General features: G+C 43.7%; 1 protein-coding gene across 1 annotated transcript in view; it reads right to left on the bottom strand.

Annotated features, from left to right (window-relative positions):
* The window catches only part of SASH1 (SAM and SH3 domain containing 1), a 290,842-nt gene extending 269,229 nt beyond the window's left edge, over nucleotides 1-21,613 (bottom strand). The window contains exon 1 of the mRNA XM_045188885.2: nucleotides 21,464-21,613. Within this exon, the coding sequence (XP_045044820.2) occupies nucleotides 21,464-21,613 (150 nt within the window). The remainder of the gene's footprint in view (nucleotides 1-21,463) is intronic.
* Nucleotides 21,614-22,761: the final 1,148 nt, after the last annotated feature.

Raw genomic sequence — 22,761 nt, 5'->3', positions numbered from 1 at the left:
TTAGAACAACAATATCAACGGCCACTGCAAGTAATCCAATACACTGCATGTTTTCTTGCCCTCCGGCCAAGATAATAAAAAGCCTTATGATAATAAAAAGTTCCTAAAATGAATAACTATCAAAAACCTAATTTGCACAAGCACAAGGAAGTCCAGAAGGCCAAGTAAACAAGAAATCTGGGCACTTTTCTGTAGAATGTAAAAGTAGGAGGGGGAAAAAAAAAATCCAAGCTAAAAAGTGGTAAAAGTAGATGTGGGAAAGTAATACTGCAAAATTCCTTCATGCTATCCGAATTCTGGAAAATCACTGTCCACAGTTTTATTTGTTTAATTTTTTTGAGTTAGGTATTTTCTGCTGGCTCTGCCTACTATGCACCACAACAACATTTTAGGGCTGTGGAAAAGTCCAGGCATGCTCTGCAGGTTGATTCTAACTGGTTTTACCTTTGGACCTTGCCTCTGGGGATGCGGCGAAACCGCACCATTATTTATCATTAGCGATCCGTCCGTCGTGAAGATGTTGCTTTCCATGCTCCCTCATTCCGGGCAGTTTCTCCTTTGGAAATGTTCTAATCTATCGCAACCTTCCTCGTTAGCAGCGCTGAGGAAAACAGTGTCTGTCCTGCCCAGAGCACACCTCCAGATCGTGAGAAACGTGCAGCATCAGCTTCTGCCCAGACAAGTTCCGGGGGGCCTGTTTGCCGCTATTAAACACAAAGTCTTATAAGCTTCTCCTCTTTCAGAAGCTCTGTTTTGGTGTGATACACATTTTGAAATTTTATTAATTTCCCAAGAATCTAAGATCTGCACATTTTGGCCAAAGCAGGAAATCTATTGACTGAGTTTCCTGCTGATTTCTAAATGGGGTTGTTTTCTTCCAGGCATTTATTGGATTTTAGTTGGAATAAGACAGGTGGGCTGAGGTTCTAAGCTATTCAAGGCTGATGGAAAAATAAAGCAAGGCCAGCAGCCTTTCCATTGAGAACCTGTCCCACTGCTAGCTTTGGCCCAACAAAGCCAGGAGACAGGTGATCCCCACAATCATCTCAGATGAACCTGGCTTCTTTGGGGTGACTGAGACAGGCCCACTTGATTCCCTAGAATGTTCTGGGTTGTAATCACCATGATGACCACAGGGCCAGGGCAGAGAGAGAGAAGGCACCAGGGTACAAGCAAGCAGAATGAGTCATCATTCTCTTAATCTCAGCCGTTCAGCTCAGTTCAGTAGGAACACGTGGAGTCCCTATTGGTCTGCCATACAGTGTGAACAAAAGCTATTTGTTGTGGAGGCTTGCAATGTCCCTCTTGTGCAAAGTACTATGGTCATATGAGATTTGCCTCCCCTGCCTCATCCATGCATAATTCTCTGAAGTCTCAGAGCTGGGAGAAATACTGAATATGTATCTTGGCACATGTTAGAACTCAGTTTTATTCAAGCCCAAATAATGCCAGAGAGGGTTCTTGTGGCATAACAGAGCTGGGTAATCGTTAATACCTGTGAGGTAATACTAATGATAGCTAACACGTATGGAACTAGACACTGTGGTCGGTGCTTGGCGTGCGCTCTTTCAGTTAGTCCTGGAAACAACGCTATGGGGTGACACTATTTTTAACCCTGTTTTACCGACAGTGAGGCGCAGAGAGATGAAGTAACTCGTTGACAGTCATTTTGCTGATAAGAGATGGACTCAAGATCTAAACCCAGGTTAGATGAACTCCAGAGTCTAAGAACTTAACCAACATGGCTAAATCACATTTGTCATGTACTCTTATTTATTAGCGTGTGGGAATTGAGGGTCATACAAGTATTTGAGTCATCTGAACACTCCTATATTTAAACTTCCCATCAAAATGGGAAGTTTATGCACCATCGATTTATATCAATTACCAAATGCACAAATTAGGAATACAGCTCAGCCCAATGTCATGGGCCACGGATACTCTTGTCAGAGAAAAACTAGCCCGAATGTGTTGCACTTGGTGTGGAGTGACAGAGCTGTCACAAAGGTAATCATGTAAAAAACACAATCTGCCACTGTCAACTTTCTGCATTTCCAAGAAGGAGTTGTTTTCTGCACTGGCTAACGATGAACACACGTGCTCTATTCATCATTTCCAGATTTATACTCTTGGGAGCAGGTTATCATAACTATCACACCAGAGACACAAAAGACTAGGAAACATTTAGTTACAGAAAATAATGGTTTAGAATCCTAGTAAATCAAAAGAGCAAGGGGGAGAATTATAATTAGCTTGCCAACTGGAGATCTTTTACAGTTGGGCCTCAACAGTGGACTGAGGCTTTAGTACCACAGATGATGAAAAGGAAACTGCCCGGGAGAACCGAAGTCTGCAAGCGCATACAGACAGAAGATAATTGCAAGATCCTGGAACTGAACGTGGCCTCTAATGCAATCCCTGCTTTCAGGACTGAGCATTTGATTGTTTATAAGAGCAGAGAGGTCAACTGAACCATAAGGGTTTAATAATACCTGCATGGGTAATTTTATTGAGGAGCCAGAAGAATCCGCCCCACCCCCTGCCCAGTCTTTCCCCCACAACAGCCTCACACAACACACATAGCACACACAGCCAGAGAATTTTAGGCTTCTATAGCCATTCCATCTTGACTTAATCATTGACTTATATTAATTGAAATGACCTTCACTCTTTCAAGATGAACTTTGCTATTAATTTTGTTGTGGAAAAATGACTAATTCCTTACAAGTCGAGAATGGAGTCTTAACCTGGGGCCCATGGATAGGCTCCCCTCACCCGGTAATAGGGTGAAGGCTTTACCCTGTGGAGTTGTCTGCGCAGTTTCCTGTAGAGAGTGTTCCTAGCTTTCGTGAGATTCTCAAAGGAATCTGAGATCCCTTAAAGGGTCCAAACTACTGTCCTGGAAGCCCTCTGATGGAGCTGAAAGATGTTAGAGTTTAAAAGGAATCCTATTTCACTCTAACTCAACTCTTTCTAGAGCTTCATGCTGGCAGGAGGTTCTAGCCCAGGAGTTCTTTTCTTTCTTTCTTTTTAAACAAAAACAAAAACTAGAACAACCACAGGAGGTGTCATGGGCAGGGGCATGTTTTACCAGGAGGGCTGGCAGTATCCCTGAGTCCCCTCTCTGGGTCCCCATCAGCACAACAGTGGCACAGATAGGAGCACAGGGACTGGGCTGAGATGTGTGGGGTGTGACCTTTGCCAAATAAATGCTTCTGTATCCAATTTTTTAAATCTCTAAAGTAAGTGCCTGACACAGAGTCACCTATCTGAAATGCTTGGGAACAGATTGTTTTGGAATTCAGGCTTGTTTTTGTTAGAAATGTAAGGTGTTCCTATTCTCTATATTACTCAATACCACCAGCAGCACCCATAATCAAATATATGGATATTTCTACGGCAAAACTCTAACTATTCACATTGAGAAGCATGAATCAAGATTACAGACAGCCTTACATCAATTTAGCACAAGTTTTGTCATCAAAATTGTTCATTTTTCAGAGCATCTTGGATTTGGACGTTGAGAATCAGCGATTGTAGACCTGCCTTCCCTCAACAACCATAGGTTGAATATTGCTTTCTTCAGTTCCCAAGGTCCTAATTCACATGTCAATGTTGAGTCACCAACCTTGGCTCCTCCCTATGTTTACACTAATGGCATTGGTGCGGGGGCCACGCAGAACCTGCTGCATGGTGCATTTCTCTTACCTTCACGCTCATGTGCATTGTGTTCGGCTAAACCCGCTGGCTCCCCTCTGCTCCGAATGAGCTCTGTGAAAAAGACGCCTCTGTTCTCTTGGCTTTGCCTTAAACTCTCCCAAGTCCCCAGGTGCTCTCTCTTGCCACAGCTCCACCCTCCCAAGGGCAGTCTGCTGCCTGTCTAATACATTCTCAAGGAGCACTCAGAATTACTTCTAGGGACGCTGGTTGGCTCGCTGGTCAGAAGGACACTCTTGCTCAGGAGATGAGAGGGGACATTCCTCAGCTGCAGTCAGGTTTGCCTGAGAGCTGCTTGCAGATGGCTTGAGAATGAATGTCATGGCGAACACTCAGGGCAGGGGTATGGAACGGCTCTGCCAGCCTCTCTTCACCATTCCGGAGTGTCCTTGGAGAAGGCCTTCGGGCTGCAATATTAGCACGACTTCCCGTAGCACACTGGCGGTCAATAGCAGGTGGCACCTGCTGAAGGCCACTGCATGATACTCTATGGGTCCCACGGTTTGATATTAGCAGAGTGCAAAGAGCCTGATAAGACACCTGGTAGTTTGATTTCTAGTGCCTGCATATACTGTGTGGCCTGAGGTGAGTCACTTTAAATTCTCTGGGCCTCACCTACAGGTGGGGATAATATTACCTACTTAGCTCGGGCTATAAATAGGAGTGTGCGAGATAATGTACATAAACGCCCCAATACGTATGCACTCCCCTCCTTCGACACCCTTCCTAAGGGCTTTCCCTTAGTAGTCTGGCAGACCCCTGAAGGGCAGGAACTGTCTTCTCTTTGTGTCTATTCTTAGCACAGGTATTGGCTCATCACAGGTACATAATAAACTATCCAATACGTGAATGAATGAATTAATGTAATTGATTTTGCAGTTGGTAGCACGCTTTCAGTTCTTCCTAAAACCTGTTACCTGCAATTTGATAAGAAGCCACTAGGGTGAAGATGCCTGAGCCAGAGCTTCGTGGTCCAAAGAATCATATTTCCCTCTGAGGTGTGTGTCAGAGTTAGACAGCATAAGCTCTTCCACTCAACAATCATGTTTTCTTCTTAAAATGGAACTTTTAGTTACATAGAAAGAGCAATACATCTTAATAACTAGTATTAAAAGTGCCCCATTTTAAACAAGATGTCTCAGTTTGGAGTGAGATTTGAAGATCTACTGCAACCCAATGCCTTTTTCACTAATCCTCAACTATTATCCATTCTAGCTTAATTTCATCCTACTATTCCCTAGGGCTCCAGCAGATTGTAATGACCAAACTAACTCTGAAATGTTTTGCTCAGGATTATCAAGGGCTTTACATAGGTTTGGAGAATTAAGACATTTTTGGATTTAAAGGCAGCTTTGAATTTAATTATTCTATTTGGACTAGAGAAGAAACCAAATAAAATAGAGATGAAACCACATTTCTCCTGGAATACAGAAGACACAAAGTAACTACCAACTTAATGCTATAGAAATCAATGATCCTGTTCCTGCAGCATTTTCCATTAGCCTCAGTTGCTTCTTCTGTAAAAGGGGCTCCCACAGTATCTGCCAAGCCCATGGGAATGCACGTGGGAACGTCCAAGGCTTTGCCAGCTGTGAGAAGCTGAAGCGGCTGATGTCACCTTATTGCGCCGTGCTACCAAAGGTCCTTCTCAGTGCTAATTTTTTCTAACCCCAAGATTATGCAGTCCAGCATTAAACAAGGACTCTATAGGTTTATACTTACCATCTGAATTTCCATTTCCATCTGATTCTCATTTTTGTTTTGTCAGAAAGAATCTCTGGGGGGAAAATATGGCATGTGTGTGTGTGTGTGTGTTTTTTTTTATTAAGATTACACTATTTCTTTTTTGCCCGTAGTAGAGTAAGATAAGAGGCAGTTTCCAGGGGCGATCACTGTAACTAGGACCTAGGTCACAGAGGAGAAAGACTCAGGAAGAAGGGGAGCAGAAGTTAGATGGGTCTGGAAGAGCCCATTTTGGAGGGGGTGGGGCAAGCCACACTGGTTGGAAAGCACTTCATCTCTCCGAGAGGTAATGTCGCACATCCCTCCCACAGAGTAAGTATGTTGCCAGTGTGGTAACAAATGCTGCTCCAGAGGTGTGGAGCAAAGATGCTCTCTACAGCTGACAACGGGTACAGAGTGGGGAATAAGGACGTGTAAATTCTTCACACGTGTGACCTGGCACACCTTCCAGGGTTCAAGAACACACAACCCCTTAATGAAGCCCAGCCTGTATACTGCTCCCCACAAAAAGGAGACTAAATTACGCCCGGGTAGAGGTACATGGTCACACAGATGAGTCTATTTCTCTTCTGATGATAAGGGGCGGGTGTGCGAGATCGGAGCGAGCTGAAACAGCCTTTGATTAATATTTCAGTCAGGAGAGGAATCCGGCTACAAGATGAAGGCATATTAAGAAATAGCTTCCAGACAAATGTACTTGGTGAGTTCATCTTGAATCATCCAACATCAGATTCACACTGCATCAAAATTCAGGTGATTCACGCAGTCGCATTAGTTTCTATTAGTGTTAATGGGAAATGTGCATGTGTGGCAATGCACACATTAGTGGGGACAGACTCCCCGAAGGGTTTCTGCTTGGGGGCGAAAGCTGCTGTTATGTGCACCTTCTTCACAACCGAAATAGAACTGAGCCCATTAAATAAGTGTTCAATATTCCCTGCTCAACAGAAAATGGGGCTCACCCTTAAGGATACAAATAAACCCTATATTTTATATTTGTAATTGAAAGCATTATAGCAAATGGCTACATCTCATTACTGTTATTCATTATCTGCTATTTAGGATGCATTTCCATGATCAACTGTGTTTTGTCCTCATGAAAAAGAGCAGCTGTCCAGTCCTCTGTTCCCATGTCAAAGATGAAGTATTTGGCAAAGTGGGGCAGTGACTTATATAGAGAAGCATCCCTGAGGGAAAACAATACATTGTCAGAAAAGACAGTGTCTGTAATCCACAAAGCAGAAAAAAAGCTAAGGCTATATATAATGCACTCATTTTCTGGCTGCAAAAAGTTTTGAGTCAAATTAGAGGCAATAAGAACTTCCAACATGCTATCATTATACCAGTAATGATGATTTCAGCTGCTAAGAAGACCCAATTCATAATGGAGGTTTAAAAATAATAAACCTACTAGGAGGTTTATTATTTCACAAAGAGGAAGTTCAACGGTTTTAGGGTTAGTTAATTCGCCTGTTTTACTTTGCTATCAAGTACCCCGCCCACCCTTCCTTTCCACGACCTAGAGGGTCTCTTTGTGCTCTGTGGGTGGAAAATGGCGGTCAGAGTTTCTGGCCTCAGTTGCAGACCCTACAATGTCAGTGGAGGAAGAAAGATCATCTTCGGTGCATCTCCTTTTGTTGGTGGGAAAGTTTTTCTGAAAGTCCTTCCTCAGCCAACATTAGGTCCTGTTCTTCCTCCCAAATCAGTAAGGGGTAGGAGAAGTGACATTCTCTGGCTTAGACAACCAATCTTGCCATCCCATTCCATGAGTTCTGGATACGGTCGCTGACTCGGAGCTCACTGTCCCCCAGAAGAGGCTGTGCACCACGGGCAATGGAAGGAGCAGAGGGTGAGGATGCAGCGGGCGGTGGGGTGGGAATGGATGGATAGTTGGTGGTGTGTGCTACATGAGTGCCATTACTGGGGCCCTCAAAGGTCTACTTAAATGCGGTCATGGGTGCCCAGGGCCTCATTGGAATGTATGAGGGAGTGCCAGGTTTTGTCTGGAATCTGATTCAACACAGTTGGTCCAAAGATTTGAACACTAAAGCCTGTGGCTTAAAGCTAGCTCAGGCTGTGGTTTCTAGGTTTAGCAGGTTAAGGACAAACCATTCAGCAGTCTGCTTATTCTGAACCTCAACCTTTGACTCTAACAATTATTTCAAAAGGGACAGAGAGGAGAATGTGCAGGAAGTGAAATGATATTAATACAGTTTAGATTTTGGGTATTGTTAGCTTTGCATAACTGAAAAGCAGAGGGAAATTAATCTTTAATACCTCGACCCCTCCATTCTATCCCCTGTCACCCCACCCCACCCCCTTCCAAAAGACTCCCAGCAGCACACGGGGTTCTCAAATTCTATTCCTGCTTCCTCGTGTCATAGCCCTTCCCAGAGCCTTCTTTCACACTAAGGTACAAATATCTGATAGCAGCTCAAGTATCAACCACTTCACTAACAAACCTGGCCATGTGGCATGATAGGCCTCACGGAAGATGAAAGAATTGTATCATCTCAGTCCTGGGGTGGAGCGCTAGAGTGCAAGCAGAATGGTCACAGATGGAACCATGCACTCTTATGCATCCACGTGCCATGGGGCAGCCGCTAGCCATAAGCAGCTACGGAGTTTAAATTTAAACTAAAATGAAAGAAAAGTAACAACTGTTCCTCAATCACACTAGCCACATTTCAAATGCTCAGTTGGTGAGTGATACTTAGGACATTTCCATCAGCACAGAAAGTTTTACTGGACAGCGCTGTTCTAGAGAAAGTCAGGATTGAGACAGCCAATGGCGTTCCCCAGGAAGATCCAGTCTGATGGGTGGGGATGCTCTGCCAAAGCTGAAACTGAGTGGGGGAGGTCTGGTCGGTTCACTTGTTCTGGAGCAGAAGAACCTGGATGGTGGCCAGTGTCAGTGGGTGGGCAGTGAATAAACTGAAAACTCTGAAGAGAGTGTTGATCCAAACACTTATTCCACAAGGACGTGTGGAGGGCAAGAGATGCCGAGGAACTCAGAACGCTGAAGTCAGGTAGAGCATGAACAAACTTAAATTAAAAAAAATTGCATAATGTTTATTTGCATTTGTATTAAGGAGTATTTTTTTATTTATGGCAAGTGTTTTAGTCTACGTGGGCTGCTATACCAAATTGTCATGGACTAGGTGGCTTAAACAACGAACATTCATTTTTCTCAGTTGCAGAGACTGAGAAGTCCAAGATCAAGGTGCTGGCAGATTCAGTTCTCAGTGAGGGCCCCCTGCCTGGTCTGCAGATGGCCATCTTCTCATCGTGTCCTTCCATGGCCAATGGTAGAGACAGAAGCAAGCTCTCTGTGTCTTTTCTTATAAAGGCACTGATTCCATCTTCGAGGTCCCACCCTCCTGACCTAATCACTTCCAAAAGGACTCACCTCCAAACACCATCAATCACACTGAAGATTAGAGTTTCAGCACAGACATTGTGTGCGTGTGTGTGTGGGAGCACAAACATGTAGTCCATAAGAGCAAGTTACACTGGCTTTATGCCAGTGATGTAAATTTTAAAAAATATTTTATTTATTTTATTTTCAGACAGAGGGGAAGGGAGGGAGAAAGAGAGAAACATTAGTGTGAGGTTGCCTGTCATGCAGCCCCTACTGGGGACCTGCCCTTGCAACCCAGGCACGTGCCCTGACTGGGAATAGAACCTGCTACCCTGTGGTTCTCAGGCCTGTGCTCAATCCACTGAGCCACACCAGCCAGGGCAGTGACGTAAATTCTATTTTATAAATACAGTTATTAAAATTTCAAAGGGGATAAATTGAAAGAAAAATATTAGGTGAAAACTAGCACTGGGCAGAACAACTTGGTAAAATTTCTAAATGTGGTTCGCAAAGGACTGAACTCAAACAATGATTTAAGGCGAAAGGGTCTGCCATGAAGGTCCGTTTCCAGGCAGGGCTGCCCTATCTGGCAGGTGCACAAGAACCCGTGATGCTTTTAGGGATCCATGTAAGTGTATTAATTTCTCTTAGAAATTAAAGTCAGAAGAAAAATATACTTTCGAGTTAAAGAAATGTTTAAATATATAATATCAATTTATTTTCATATATAATTTAATATATAGTAATATACCAACAGAGTTGCAAAATATACTTTTTAATATTTTTCTATGGAGGAAGTGGCCCACAAAGGTGAAATTGCTTGGGGCTCATGCAAATCATAACATGGCCCTGTTTCTCTGTACGCTTGGGAGGCAACGGAGGCAATGGGCACAGAGGGTAGAGCTTTCTCAGCAGCACAACCAGTGGGCAGGGGTGGGTAGCTGGATTTCAGCAGGAGTACAAGTCAGAAACAAGGGGCAGCATCCCACACATGGCCACCAGCTAAGCATGGCGTGAGCTAAAGTACACGTCAGCAGACAGAGGACCCATGGCCCACCAGACACCAGGCTTCTGAGGGCAGGACCAATCCTTGGTCACATGGTCACTACATGCAGGTCAGGATGGGTTCTGGCAGGGGGCAGGGCTGAGCCTTCAGGGTGAAGTTTTTCTGGGGACTGGGGAAGGGCCGGGATGGGCAAATAGTGGCATTCCAGGCATCATCTATTAAGAAGACCTATCAGGACTGTTAAGCCCTAAAGTCACATTTTAAGGGTTTAGGGAAGAATCACCTATTTGGCTTGAGTCAGGTAGATTGTGATGCTAAGAGGCACAGAAATGAGAAGCAAACACATACACACACATACATACAGGTCCTAAACACAAAAAGTGACTTGGGGAAGCTGGCAGATTCTGCTTCTGGAAAGAGAAAGTTTCTGAAACAATTACCCAATGCACCCTGAAAGCAAAGGCTGGCAAAGGTAAGGCCAACTCCAAGGCCCTTTGACAAGCTCTGAGATGACAGAGGTACAAATGCCATTTCAACTCAGGGGACTGTGGTTAAAGGCCAGGTTTGCCAAGTAATCCTATTTCTTGTAGTTGCTCTCTTGTTGCCGAGTGAGGAGCATGGCATTGATAAATCACCCTATTAGAACTTGTGATAAAAGCAGCAGGGACTTAGAGAACCGACCAATAGACACCTGAAAAAGACAAATGGCCACAGGCAGACAGCTGGTGCAAGTTGGAAATTAGCGATACCCATTGTGAGAAGCACAGGACAAAGCTTACAGGACAGAGATAATATTCCGGTATCATGAATGTCCATTGATTCGGGTCACCTGGCAGTCTTCTTGGGGAGAAGTCTCAATTACTAATACAGTATATGAAAATACCCTGGACCATATGAAAACTATGATCCATCCCACAAATGCTAGGTATTATTATGACTAAACCAACTGAAGTGGAAAATTTGAGCAATTTTGTATATACTTTTAGTTTAGGCTCAAGTTTTGGGATAGTCGGTCAGAATTACTTTTTCCTAACTGGTCTGGAAATGTACCATTGTGATATGTAGAATCAGCCCAAAACCCTCAGCTTTTAGAGGGACTCAGAATGCCCACGTAATGATATAAATATGTCTTACAGAGACTTCTCTGTGAAGTTGGGCTATTTGCTACTGTTGATTGTGGTGGTTTGCACAGTGGTATCCAGCACCTTTTTTGCAAATCACTTCCTTCTTAAACCTCAAGAGTTTCTGTAAACCACATTCAAATGGTCTGTAAAAGTGCTACCCTACATTTTCCACTCCCTCGGAGTTGGGCCAAGTGGGCCCGAGGGAGATCATCGGCTGCATCAGTGCCTCCATGTGTTGGACTAACCACAGATTTATCATGTGGTCCAGCAAGTAGAAAGCCACGTGGAGAACCATGGAGAAAATGCACTGCAATTTTTTTTTTCTGACAGCTGTCATCACTCAACAAAATCTGAACTGACACCTTCAGTGGCCAACAGCTTTGGATAATGCATGTCCATGGTTCCCAAGGCAGGAAGACCCCTGGGGGCACAGGTTGACTGGGGGCAGGTTTAAATGAGATGGATAGAAACATGAACTGGTGAGATATTAATAAAGAATGGAATGGATTAATGGGAGGAACCCATATGTAGGTTTCTGGTGAATAACTTGTGATACAGTGGAAACTACATGTGGCATCCAGTAGTTAGTCCATTTTTACTTCACAAAAACTCATTCTCACATTCTGCAGCAGCTGCTACTGTTTGGATTATGAATAGGAATAAGCCATATGGTGTGGCAGAAAGGACTCACACATATTTTCATGTGGACAAGTATTATTATTCCAAAACGTAAACACGTCAATATAAGTGTTTTTCCTCCTGGGAGCAATACAGCCCCTGATCTCAGTTATAAGAAAACAACTTTGTGCAAAGATTACCTGCTAAGGTTATGACTGGAACCTGAGCCAGAGAAATCCCCACGTTTTTCTTTCCTTTCTTGCAGGAAGACAGCAAAAAAGGGAGGAAGGAAGGGAGGGAGAAAGGAAAAGGGAGACAAAGAAAGAGGGAAGGAAGGGAGAAGAGGGAGAAAGAAAGAGAAAGAAGAGAATGGGAAGATGATTGAAAGAAGAGGGAACATGTGGTTGGTTCCTGGCTCTGCCATCTGGGTGGCAGCCTCAACCCGGAAACCTCCTCACTGAGAAGCAGCGAGCTTGCCTGGGGATGGCAATGCCAAATACCCAGCAAACAGATCCAGAAGGTGAAGGCAGAAAAGACTTCATTGGGCCATTTGTTTATTCATTTCTTAAAACTGAATTCATTGGGGTGACACTGGTTAATAAAGTTATGTAGGTTTCAGGTATACATTTTCTTTACATTTCTATAATGCATCATCTGTCTATTGTATATTGTTCATTTATTGATGATAACTGTTCTGGCATGTGTGAGGTGATATCTCATTGTGGTTTTAATTTGCATTTTTCTGATGATTAGTGACATTGAGCATCTTCTCATACGTCTATTGGCCATCTGCATGTCCTCTTTGGAGAAGTGTCTATTCAGATCCTTTGCCCATTTTTAAATTGGATTGTTTGTTTTTTGGCATTGAGTTTTATAAGTTCTTTATAAATGTTTGGTATTAACCCCTTATCAGATGTCTCATTGGTGAATATGCTCTCCCATTCAGGGGGTTGTCTTTTCATTTCATTGATGATTTCCTTTGCTGTGCAAAAACTTTTTAGTTTGATGTAGTCCCATTTGTTTACTTATTTATTTTTGTTTCCCTTGCTTGAGGAGATATATCAGAAAAAAAATATTACTATGAGAAATGTCTTAGATTTTGCTGCCTATGTTTTCTTCTAGGATATTTATGGCTTTGAGTCTAACATTTAAGTCTTTAATCCATTTTCCCTTTATTTTTATTGTTGACACTATTACAGATGTCCCCATTTTCTCCCTCTCTGACTGCCTCCACCCAGCCCTGCCCCCCATATGTGTATGGTAAGAAGGTGTAAGAAGGTGGCCCAGTTTCTTTTGTGTGTGTGTGTGTCATATGTCCAATTTTCCCACCACCATTTATTGAATAGACTGTCTTTACCCCATTGCATGCTCTTGCCTCCTTTGTCAAATATTAGTTGATCATAAAGACATGGGTTTATTTCTGGGCTCACTATTTTGTTCTGTTGATTACATGTCTGTTTTTATGCCAGTACCATGCTGTTTTAATTACCATGGATTTATAATGAAGTTTGATATCAGGTAGCAGGAATTCTCCAACTTGGTTCTTCTTTCTGGAATTGCCATGGATGGCTATTTGGGGTCTTTCACCGTTCTATATAAAATTTTGGAATATTTGTTTTAATTCTGTGAATTATGCCATTGGTATCTTGACAGAAATTGCACTGAATCTATAGATTGCTTTGGGTAGTATGGACATTTTAATGATGTTAATTCTTCCTATCCATGAACATGGCATATGCTTTCACTTATTTATATATTCTTCAATTTCATTCTTCACTGTCTTATAATTTTCTGAGTACAGGCCTTTTACGCCCTTGGTTAAATTTATTCCTAGGTATTTTATTTTTTTAATGCAATTAGATTTTTTAAGATTATTTTTAGGGAGAGGAGAAGAGAGGGAGAAAGAGAGAGAAACATCAATGTGTGGTTGTCTCTCGCATGCCCCCTACTGGGGACCTGGATCACAACCCAGGCATGTGCACTGACTGGGAATCAAACCAGAAACCCTTTGGCTCACAGGCTGGCACTCAATCCACTGAGCCACACCAGCCAGGGCTAGATTGTTTTCCTAATTTCCCTTTTTGATAGTACATTATTGGTGTATAAAAATGCAATTGATTTCTGGATATTTATTTTGTATCTTGCTACTTCAGTGAATTCATTTATTAGTTCTAGTAATATTTTTGTGGAATCTTTAAGGTTCTCTATATACAGTGTCATGCCATCTGCTAATCAGGCCATTTATACCTGTCAGTGAAAGTTCTTTTGAAGCACGCTTCTAGCTTTTACTGATTTTATTCAACTGACTGAAAGACAAAGTGTCTGTCACTGACAAAAGAGTTCTCCAATTTGTTCACGCCTTCTATTTCTGACTTCAGTTATGTGACTTCTCTCGGTCCCTTCCATTTCTCTTCCTCTCTTTAGAACTTCTTATGTGTTTCCTCTGAGAATCCAGCACTTTCGGAGCTGGTTGTTTTGTAATCATCTGCAAACTTCTCTCCCCGTACCCCTTTATGTCTTTCTTCCTTCCTGGGCTTGGTCATAGCCTCCCAAGACTTTTCATTGCCTGGCTTTTCAGGATCCTGCGAGACTCACCTGTCTCCCAGGAGGACAGCCCTCTCGACTCAGGGAGGACAGACCTAGGGTGATAGTTGCATGCAGGGGTAGAAAGAGTGAGCTCAGCCATGGTTTTATGTCTTTGTCATTTAGGTCCTGTGGGTCATCTCATGGAACCAGAGGAAGCCACTGGAGGGACAAAACCTGGAGAGAGGACAGGGTGACTGTGAGTGTGCCCGACTCAGAGAGCCACACTCGGAAGCACTGCATTACCTGGCAATGTTAGAATTGCCTTCCATGGTGGTTTTCAGTGGGTCCCCTCTCTCAGTGTACAGTTTCTGCAAGTGAAGAGACTGAGATCAATTTACCTAGTGACCTTTTTCTCGTTCTTTAGAATTTGGAAGATAGATTATTATTAAAAAAAATTTAATTCAGTATTCACATGCTGCCTGGTCACCCTATACATCAGGGGCCTTCTGCTCCAAGGCCGTCAGTGGCAGGCTGGTGAGTGAAAATGGATGAATCAGCAGGAGTGAGACAGTGGGGGCTGAGGGGAACTGGGGGATATACGCCTCCAGCAGCATTTGAAATTAAACGCCTGACAACCTTGCACACTGCCAACAGACACATCCACCGCTGCATTCAGCCGCGGGGCTGCCAGTGTGGAATCCCTGCAACCTTCCCCCTCCTCTGCTCAGGCACCTCCCAGGTTCCTTGATCTGCTGCCTCCCCAGGTAGCCCACTTCATCTGTCGCCCCTAACTCCCAGCCTATGTTTGTCTCACCTACACCCATTGCCCCTGGCTCGAACCTTTGGTATTGCTCACATACTCCAGCTCCTCAGGGAGCTACAGGAGGCTTCTGTGTACCCAGAGCAGTCTCTTCTCCAGGGCAGGCATGATGGGTCACGTCACCTGTCCCACATGTGATACAGACTTAAGCTCTGGGCCAGTGGTTGTCAAGGTGTGCTCCCTGGACCAGCAGCATTGACATCACCTGGTGACTTGTTCCAAATGCAGATTTTTAGGTCCCACCCTAGATCACCGCAGCAGAAACTCCACACAGTGGTGGGCCCAGCAATCTGTGCTTTCACCAGCCTTCCAGGAGACTCTGTTGCAGGCTCCAATTTGAGAAGTACTGCTCTCTCCAGATGGTCCCACTCCCTAGTATCAACGGGCTTCCGTCTGCCTCTCTCGCTTTTAAACTGCATGCCTAAAGCTAAGTCTTACTTACAGACTATTATCTCATTCATTTTAGAGGAACAGAGGGACATTATGAAGATTACATGAGATAACACCTATGAAATACTTAGCCCAGTTCCTAGAACCTACCAAATATGTAACATGTTAGTTATTATAGTTGTGTCATCATTAATCAGGTTATTATATGAATTATACAACATTTTATCAATATGGTCTAAGATTAAATGAACTTTTTTGTGTATGTTAATTTTCCACTGTCAATACCTCTGCAAGTACGCGCCTTTCATTTACAAGTCATATGTCCATGTAGCAGATGGAAATGGAGAGCCTGTACGGAACAATAGCATACGCAGCGGGGCTGAAACATCCTCACCGTGTAAGGAAAGGGTCTTATTACATGAGACAAAAGCCCCAAGACTTTGGGGAGGAGGAAGAAAGGCCCCCTACAAAAAAGGAAGCAACCACAGAGGTGTAATTCCTCTTGGGAGGATGAGGGTGAAGTAGCAAAAGGAGAAATCAAATATAATTTTAAGCTTTCCTATATTTCAAAGAACACAGAGAACCTCTCTTTCTCTCCATCCTCCAATTCTGCAAATGCCCTGCAAAATCTCCAAATTCCTTCTATTTAAGTTAAAAGGCCATTTTGAATATTACTGTGCAAGCAGCAGAAATGCCAGGCCAGGCTAGGTCTGTATTAAAATTCACTCAACAAAGAATTCTGACTTTCATTAAAAGTACTACTAAAGGAGAGCCAAGTGGTTGACCTTCACATTATTCAAGAGCGACACCAATCACCTGGCCTTGGCACGCACGTGGATTTCTCGCAAGGATGTCAGCAGGCGTTTTCTGAATGGCATCCAGAATCGCACTGGACAGAAACGCAGCAGAGGTCGCCGAAGCCACATCAATAATGATAAGCAGGATGATTGCAGCCCCCTCCCGTCAGCCCTGCGAGCTGGTGGAGTTCACAGCACGGCCGACTACGCGGGAGGCAGCGCTTACAGGAGCTCCTAGCCAAGTGCCAATGTCACTTTAACATATTGAAGACAGACTCTAGCTGAACAGTGCAGGCCAGAGGTCTATGGAAATGAGATGCGCTTAGGAGAGGAAAGTGGACAAGAAAACACACACACACACACACACATCGTTTTTATTAGTACGTTTCATTCAGAAATTTGGGACATTTGTAATATAAATGCTTGCTGTATTATATCACAACTGCCATATTTTGAAGTGCACTTTTTAGAAAAAGTACACAACTTACAATAAAGGGGAAAAGCTAATGATGAAGTATATTCCTTCTTGGAATTATAAGTAGCAAGTAAAATAAAGTAAAATAAAATGACATCCAGGGGTCACAGTTGAGAAATTTTCCCAGATTCCTCTGGCAGAATCACCTGTTCAACATCCCTTTCAAAAGATGAGGTACTCTCACGTGCCAGCCTTTGTCTTCCTCCCACTTGCCAGCCTTTCTGGTCTTGCATTCGGGAAACAACTACAGGCCCCAAGGGGGGAAAAAGAGGGAAAAAGGAATCACAGCAAAGCTGTTTTAATCCCTGTTCTGCTACCAACCTCTTGGGTAATATTGGAAAAGTTGTTTAACCTCTCTGTGCTTCCGTTTCTCTTTCTGCAAATGAGAGATTCACTAGATCAAAGATCAAGGGTCAAAAAGGCAAAATTGCACAGATCCTGGAAGGCACTCTGAAATATAGGTAAAGGGGAGAATGCGTGTCCCATCTACAGGGGATGACACAGAACTCCAGCCCTGTCACATCTTCTGATTCTTTTCCAAGGAAAACTGTTTCTGGATTGTTATGTCGAAATCTTCTGAATTTGAAATGTTGGCTCAAAGGTGTAAAGAGAGAACTATTAAAAAATACTCTGCTGGTCAAATAGAAGACATCTATGGCCCTTAGGAGTTCTCACCACTTAGGATTCAAAATTTACCTTGAATCCAACTAGGACTTGTCTGTCTGAGCATGCAACTCTTTGATTTGCATACTTTTTGTAATAACACATTTCCTTTTCAAACTCTAAGGTGAACTGTGCGCCTATTTTTCCAGGAGAGGCGTTAGGACAAATCCAACTACGTTATACGCAGGGCAAAGTTGGTCAGCTGAAGCTGGAGCACATTGCCAAGGATCCAGATGTCAGAGGAGCAAACTAACTAGAAATAAAACTAAGAGAGTGAGGGAGGGGAAAGAAAAAAATGTTTCAAATTCAGCAAATGGTAGCTAGGAAGAACTTAGGAATTTTACCCATAATACCATGAATCCAGCTGTGACAGAGGAGGAGGAGCTTTGAGGGTGCAGCATGTTCCAGGTGGCATGAGTGTTGGCCTGAACTCTCAGGAGGGGCATTGGTACCTGAAGAACTTTTTGGAAAGCATTTGGTTAACTCAAGAAATGGGCCTGAGGAGTAGATCTAAGGAGAAGAGTTATGCCTAGATGAGATAGCCATAACTCTCTAACTCCACGCAGCTGGCTCCCTACAGATCTGATTCATCAATTAGTGTTTCATATTTTTCCTTAGAAATATGCATCTTTCTCCCCATTCGACCTGTACCATTCTGGTCTGGGACCCCTGCCTTTGCATGTTTAGGCCCTATAAGAATAGCTTTCTAACAGGCTCCAGAATCTTCAGAATCCAATCTATCTTGGTAGGTAATTTTCCTTACACACGGCTTTTATCATGCCACTCTACTGTTCCATTGCCTTCCATGGCTCCCACTGCCTACCAAGCCTGGATCCCTCTGCTTGGCTGTCAGGGGTCTCCAGGATCCACTGAACTTTCTCTCTCCCCCGTCCTTCACTTGCACTTCCTGTTCAGTCACTCAATGCTGTCCCATTTGCTCAGACTATCCCCCTCACCTGGATGCCCATCACTCTCGTTCACATCCTGTCTGTCCTTCTCGGTCCATTCCCTTCATGAAACCTATTTGACTCCCCTGACTTCAGAATCGCTATTTCATTTAGTGACTGAGCCACACACTCTGCCACTGAATTATACATTATTTTGTTCTCTAATTGTTCTATGTACGTATATCTTGTCTCTCAATTATATTTTGATCTTCGTGAATCTAGAGCATGTCTTCTTCCTCTGTGTCCTCTGCAGATATGGAGGAGTAAGTAATACAGAGGCCAGACTCAGTGCTTACCCAATGCTTTGTTTGGGTGAACTCATTTGGAGAAAAAGGATGGGAACAAATAAGGGTTTTTAGCTTGAAAAAAGAAAGATGGCTCGGGTCTCCTGGTGGTGGTGACCACGTAGAACCACATAGCCAGTCGGCATGTCCACTTCCCCCAAACCACGTCCACTGCTGACCGCTGCCCATTGCACATCACCCAGTGCCACATCCTCATGTTCCATTTATCCTTGTTGAAGTTGGCCTGTATGATCGGTGCACAAGGTTGCATGTAGGGCAGAAACCTGCTCTATCAACTGTCCTTGCACATCACACAGCCTTGGGGATATGAGGCTGCACGTGGAAGCAAAGTCCTAAATATGAACTTCTAGGGGCCACTCGGATCCTCTTTGAGGGAAGCACTATCCAGCATGGAAGGGAATTGCTACGCAACACAGGCAGTCTGCAGGAGTGCAGACGTGCAAGGAGTCTAGCGCACTAAGCACAAAGAGCAAGCTGGGAACAGTCGATGGAGAAGCAGCTCTGGTCCTCTAGGCAGAGGAGGCAGAGCGAACACGTCCAGCACTACGTCTGAAATCGCCCGAGGCAGAGGCTTACAGTTCTCACTTCCCCCTTGCTCAGGAACCAGTCAGCACCAACCCCATCATTAAATCCCTGTCTCACAATCTATGCAGTTAAGATAACAACTTGCTGACCACAGGAGAGGTTGGATGTATTCATTATGATAGGAAGACACTGGGAAAATGTACCAGGCTCTCCAAACTCCATTTCTGTTGATTCACAGGTTCCTGAGCAGCCATTGGATCGTAATGAGTTCCAGTCTCTCCTGCCCTGGGCCACGCCTGTCCCTGGGTGTCGGAGCTGGCAGACAGTCTATCTATCGCCCAGCCTGGAAGCAGCTAAGGAGAGACTGCTGAGCTGCTGCCAGCAACTAAGGCAGCCCCTGGGACAACTGACCTGATGGGAAGCAGCCAACTGCTTGCCAGGGAAGTAATGACAACATATAGGGGCGGAGCCAGAGTCAGGGGCCTGAAAGCTTCTAAAAAAAGGAGAAAACATTCAAAATGGCAGTTTGAGTAATCAAGGTTTGACAGATCAACAGGCAAGCTTGAATTTGCATGGCATTCTCTCATGTGACTGAGTGCATCTGGGAACTCCTGAGGCAGGGGCTGGGGGTGCCTACGTGGAGAAGACCAGTGAGGCTTACATCTCATCCCTTTGTGTAGTTCCTGAGCTCCAGCCTCTGCCTGGGTCCCCTGGGCTGTCTTAGGACCCCTGAACCAATCAGAGCCTGCTGCTAAGTCAGCTCCCAGCCCCTGGGAGCACAGACATTCCTTCCTGCCCAGAGGGCATGTTGAAAAACCCTTTTTATTTTCCTGTAATTTGTCAAAATGAGCTCCTAGTAAAAATAACAAAAATTAAAAAATCTATTACAATAGGATAGAAATGGTTATTTCTACAATACAACTGGTTATACTTGCTAAGTAAGAGAATGACTTGGATAAAAAAAATAGGAGGTGTGTCCAAAGCTTGATTATTGACCTTGAAAATTGTACCTTTTTAGTTATGTTTGGGAACACCGTATTTTTTTACCCTAATTTCTCCAAAAGTATACAACTTGCAGTGAGATCTAGTGTTAAAACCTAAGATATCAGAAATAGTGAACATTCTTTAATGAACAGAAGTGATTACTGGAGAAACCAATGCTTTAATTTGCTCTTGGAATCAATTTCATGTCATAAAAGCAGGTAATATAGGTCAAACTGCCAGGGAAAAGACCGACGGGGTCAACCTTGCTGCCACCAGAAGAGAATTTGCTACACCATCCGATCTAAAACTGGGGAGCATTGTGCTGAGTGAAATAAGCCAGGCGGTGAGGGACAAATACCATATGATCTCACCTTTAACTGGAACATAATCAAAAGAAGAAAAAAAGCAAACAAAATATAACCAGAGACATTGAAGTTAAGAACAATCTAACAATAGCCAGGGGGGAGTGGGGTGGGGACAGTGGGAAGAGGGGATTACAGGAACTACTATAAAGGACACATGGACAAAATCAAGGGGGAGGGTGGAGGTGGGGGAGGGAGGTGGGTTCAGCTGGGGTGGGGTGGAGGGATGGGGAGAAAAGGCATGCAACTGTAATTGAATAACAATAAAAAAAATTAAAAAAAAAAGAATAAAAACCACCGTGTTAGCGATAGGATCTTCTATTTCCAAGGAAGTTTAAATTCACATTAGAAAACAAAATGAAAATTTATACTACGGAACAGTGAGATATACCAAAAGGAAAATCACTGGACAGGGGTTTGGGGTCTGTGATCTTATAGCCCATGTCTAGGTTGTTCAAGCAGGGGAACTCCAGTTTATTCACCTGTAAAGTGAGCTGACAGCCAGGACCACCAGGGCCTGGGAACCGGCCATTCTGTGAGGCTTCAGATGACCAGTTCATCTAAAGTAAGCAGTTCTCCATGATACAAAGGGAAACAGCAGCTCTAAAGACGTCTAGGTCGAAAATCAGAAAAGTTGGCTTTAGGCAGACATTGGAATGCTCCTTTATTGTGCTCTTCTGATAAACACACACATGCACACACATATGAAATCTTCAAGGAAGTACGTTTCAAGAAGATCAAAAATAGCAATCCAAATCAGAGTTCCAAGAAGCGCTCGTTTGTGTGAAACATCTAGCTCGACTTTCTAATTCCTTCCTGTCAGGACTTGTTTTGCTTCCATAAGGTCATGTCTTGAGTGCACAGAAGCTGTTTAGTGTGGTTCATCAACAACATGAGAAAAATGTACACCCAAACAATTCACCCAAAGTCATGTATCACTAAGGCCGGCTGGTATGTAGAAGACACGTTCTATTTTGAAATAATGAGCTAGACCACAGTCCTTTGATTATAAATTCCCCTTTCATCTAAATGTTATGAAAAGCCACAAGGAAAATGCCCAGCATGATGCCCTTGATATTGAAATAGTTCATTTGACTTACCATTAGTCTGCTCCAGAACTCAGCCTCCCTTACAAAATGCTCCATAGTGAAGGGATAAATTTCTGGTTCTGTCTTGTCAAATGTGTCACTTGGACTGCTCCAATGACTGAGCACAGCACTCGGCACACACGTCAGCAGGGCCACTTTCATAATATTGACGGGTGCATTCTCTCGTCGCTGGGAATCTCGGGAGAAGTGGAATTTACATATGTTGGGGTGAGATGGGTGCGGGCCTCTCCCTTAGTTGTGATTCAAAACCGAGATGTGTTTCATTCAAGAGATAATAACACAACTTGAAGGAGAAAAGTATCCCCTAGCATTAATGCCACTTAAGACGTGGCAATTTCTTTTGCCACGTACAAATGCACCACGCCTCTACCATCATGCCAGGAACAATCCTGCAGAGGGTGGTGTAGGTTCCTTCTGGCATTTTTTTTTCCAGGGCAGACTCTGGTAATTATAAATCTCTCAGCTCACTCTAAGGTGTGCGCAGGAACACAAGAATGCAATCTGGAATGCAAGCATAATGTCGCAAGTTGAGGGAGACGACTTTTGGCATGCTTGTGGGAGAAATGAACCAAAGTCAGCTCCTAAATGATTCATCCTCTGTGTGCTCTGTTAGAACAGGTGAAGTGTCATTTAAAGCAGCCACATAAAGATATCTGTGCTTATGATAGTCTCACTTTTTTTTTTTTTTTACTTACAAAGAGACAGGAGAAATAACTCCTTTCCAGTACCCTACAGAATGAGACCTTTAGTTATGCCACATTCCCATCTTCCTTAGCACTAACCACTCTTGTGGTCACTTAAAAGAAACATATGTGTAAACAGGAGTCTAACACCCCCGCCGCCATTCCTGCAGGCTGAAGACAAAAGGAAAAGCAGAGTCTGGGCCAAGTCTGCCACTAGAGCCCTGGTAGGATGCCGCTCGTTGGTTTCCGTGGTGTTACAGCCTTTCCTTGTCCAATGAACATTTCTTAGATATTTAGATACAGTGAAGTTGTGGAAGCTTATGATGGAAAGCAAAATTCAGGTGCACGAACTACATGTCCTTTAATACACTTCCCCCTGACTGTTCTAACAGTATTTCCTTCCTTTACCAGTTACTCATTACGAAGGACTTACTGAGTGACCCTTTGCAATAGAACATAACTGTGGTCAAAGCTGAACTTGACCTGCAAAGCTTGGTCTGCAAAATGAGAAGCCAACATTGTATTGTTCCAACATCATAGCATATCTAAATGTTCAGGGTACCACTTTCATAGTTTTTCTCTTGCATGGAGGGTTTTCCCCCCTTT

The sequence above is a fragment of the Desmodus rotundus genome, chromosome 11 (genome assembly GCF_022682495.2).
Source record: "Desmodus rotundus isolate HL8 chromosome 11, HLdesRot8A.1, whole genome shotgun sequence".
Taxonomy (NCBI): domain Eukaryota; kingdom Metazoa; phylum Chordata; class Mammalia; order Chiroptera; family Phyllostomidae; genus Desmodus; species Desmodus rotundus.
The sequence above is the reverse complement of the archived record's forward strand: the minus strand, read 5'-3'. Positions and strand labels throughout refer to the sequence as shown.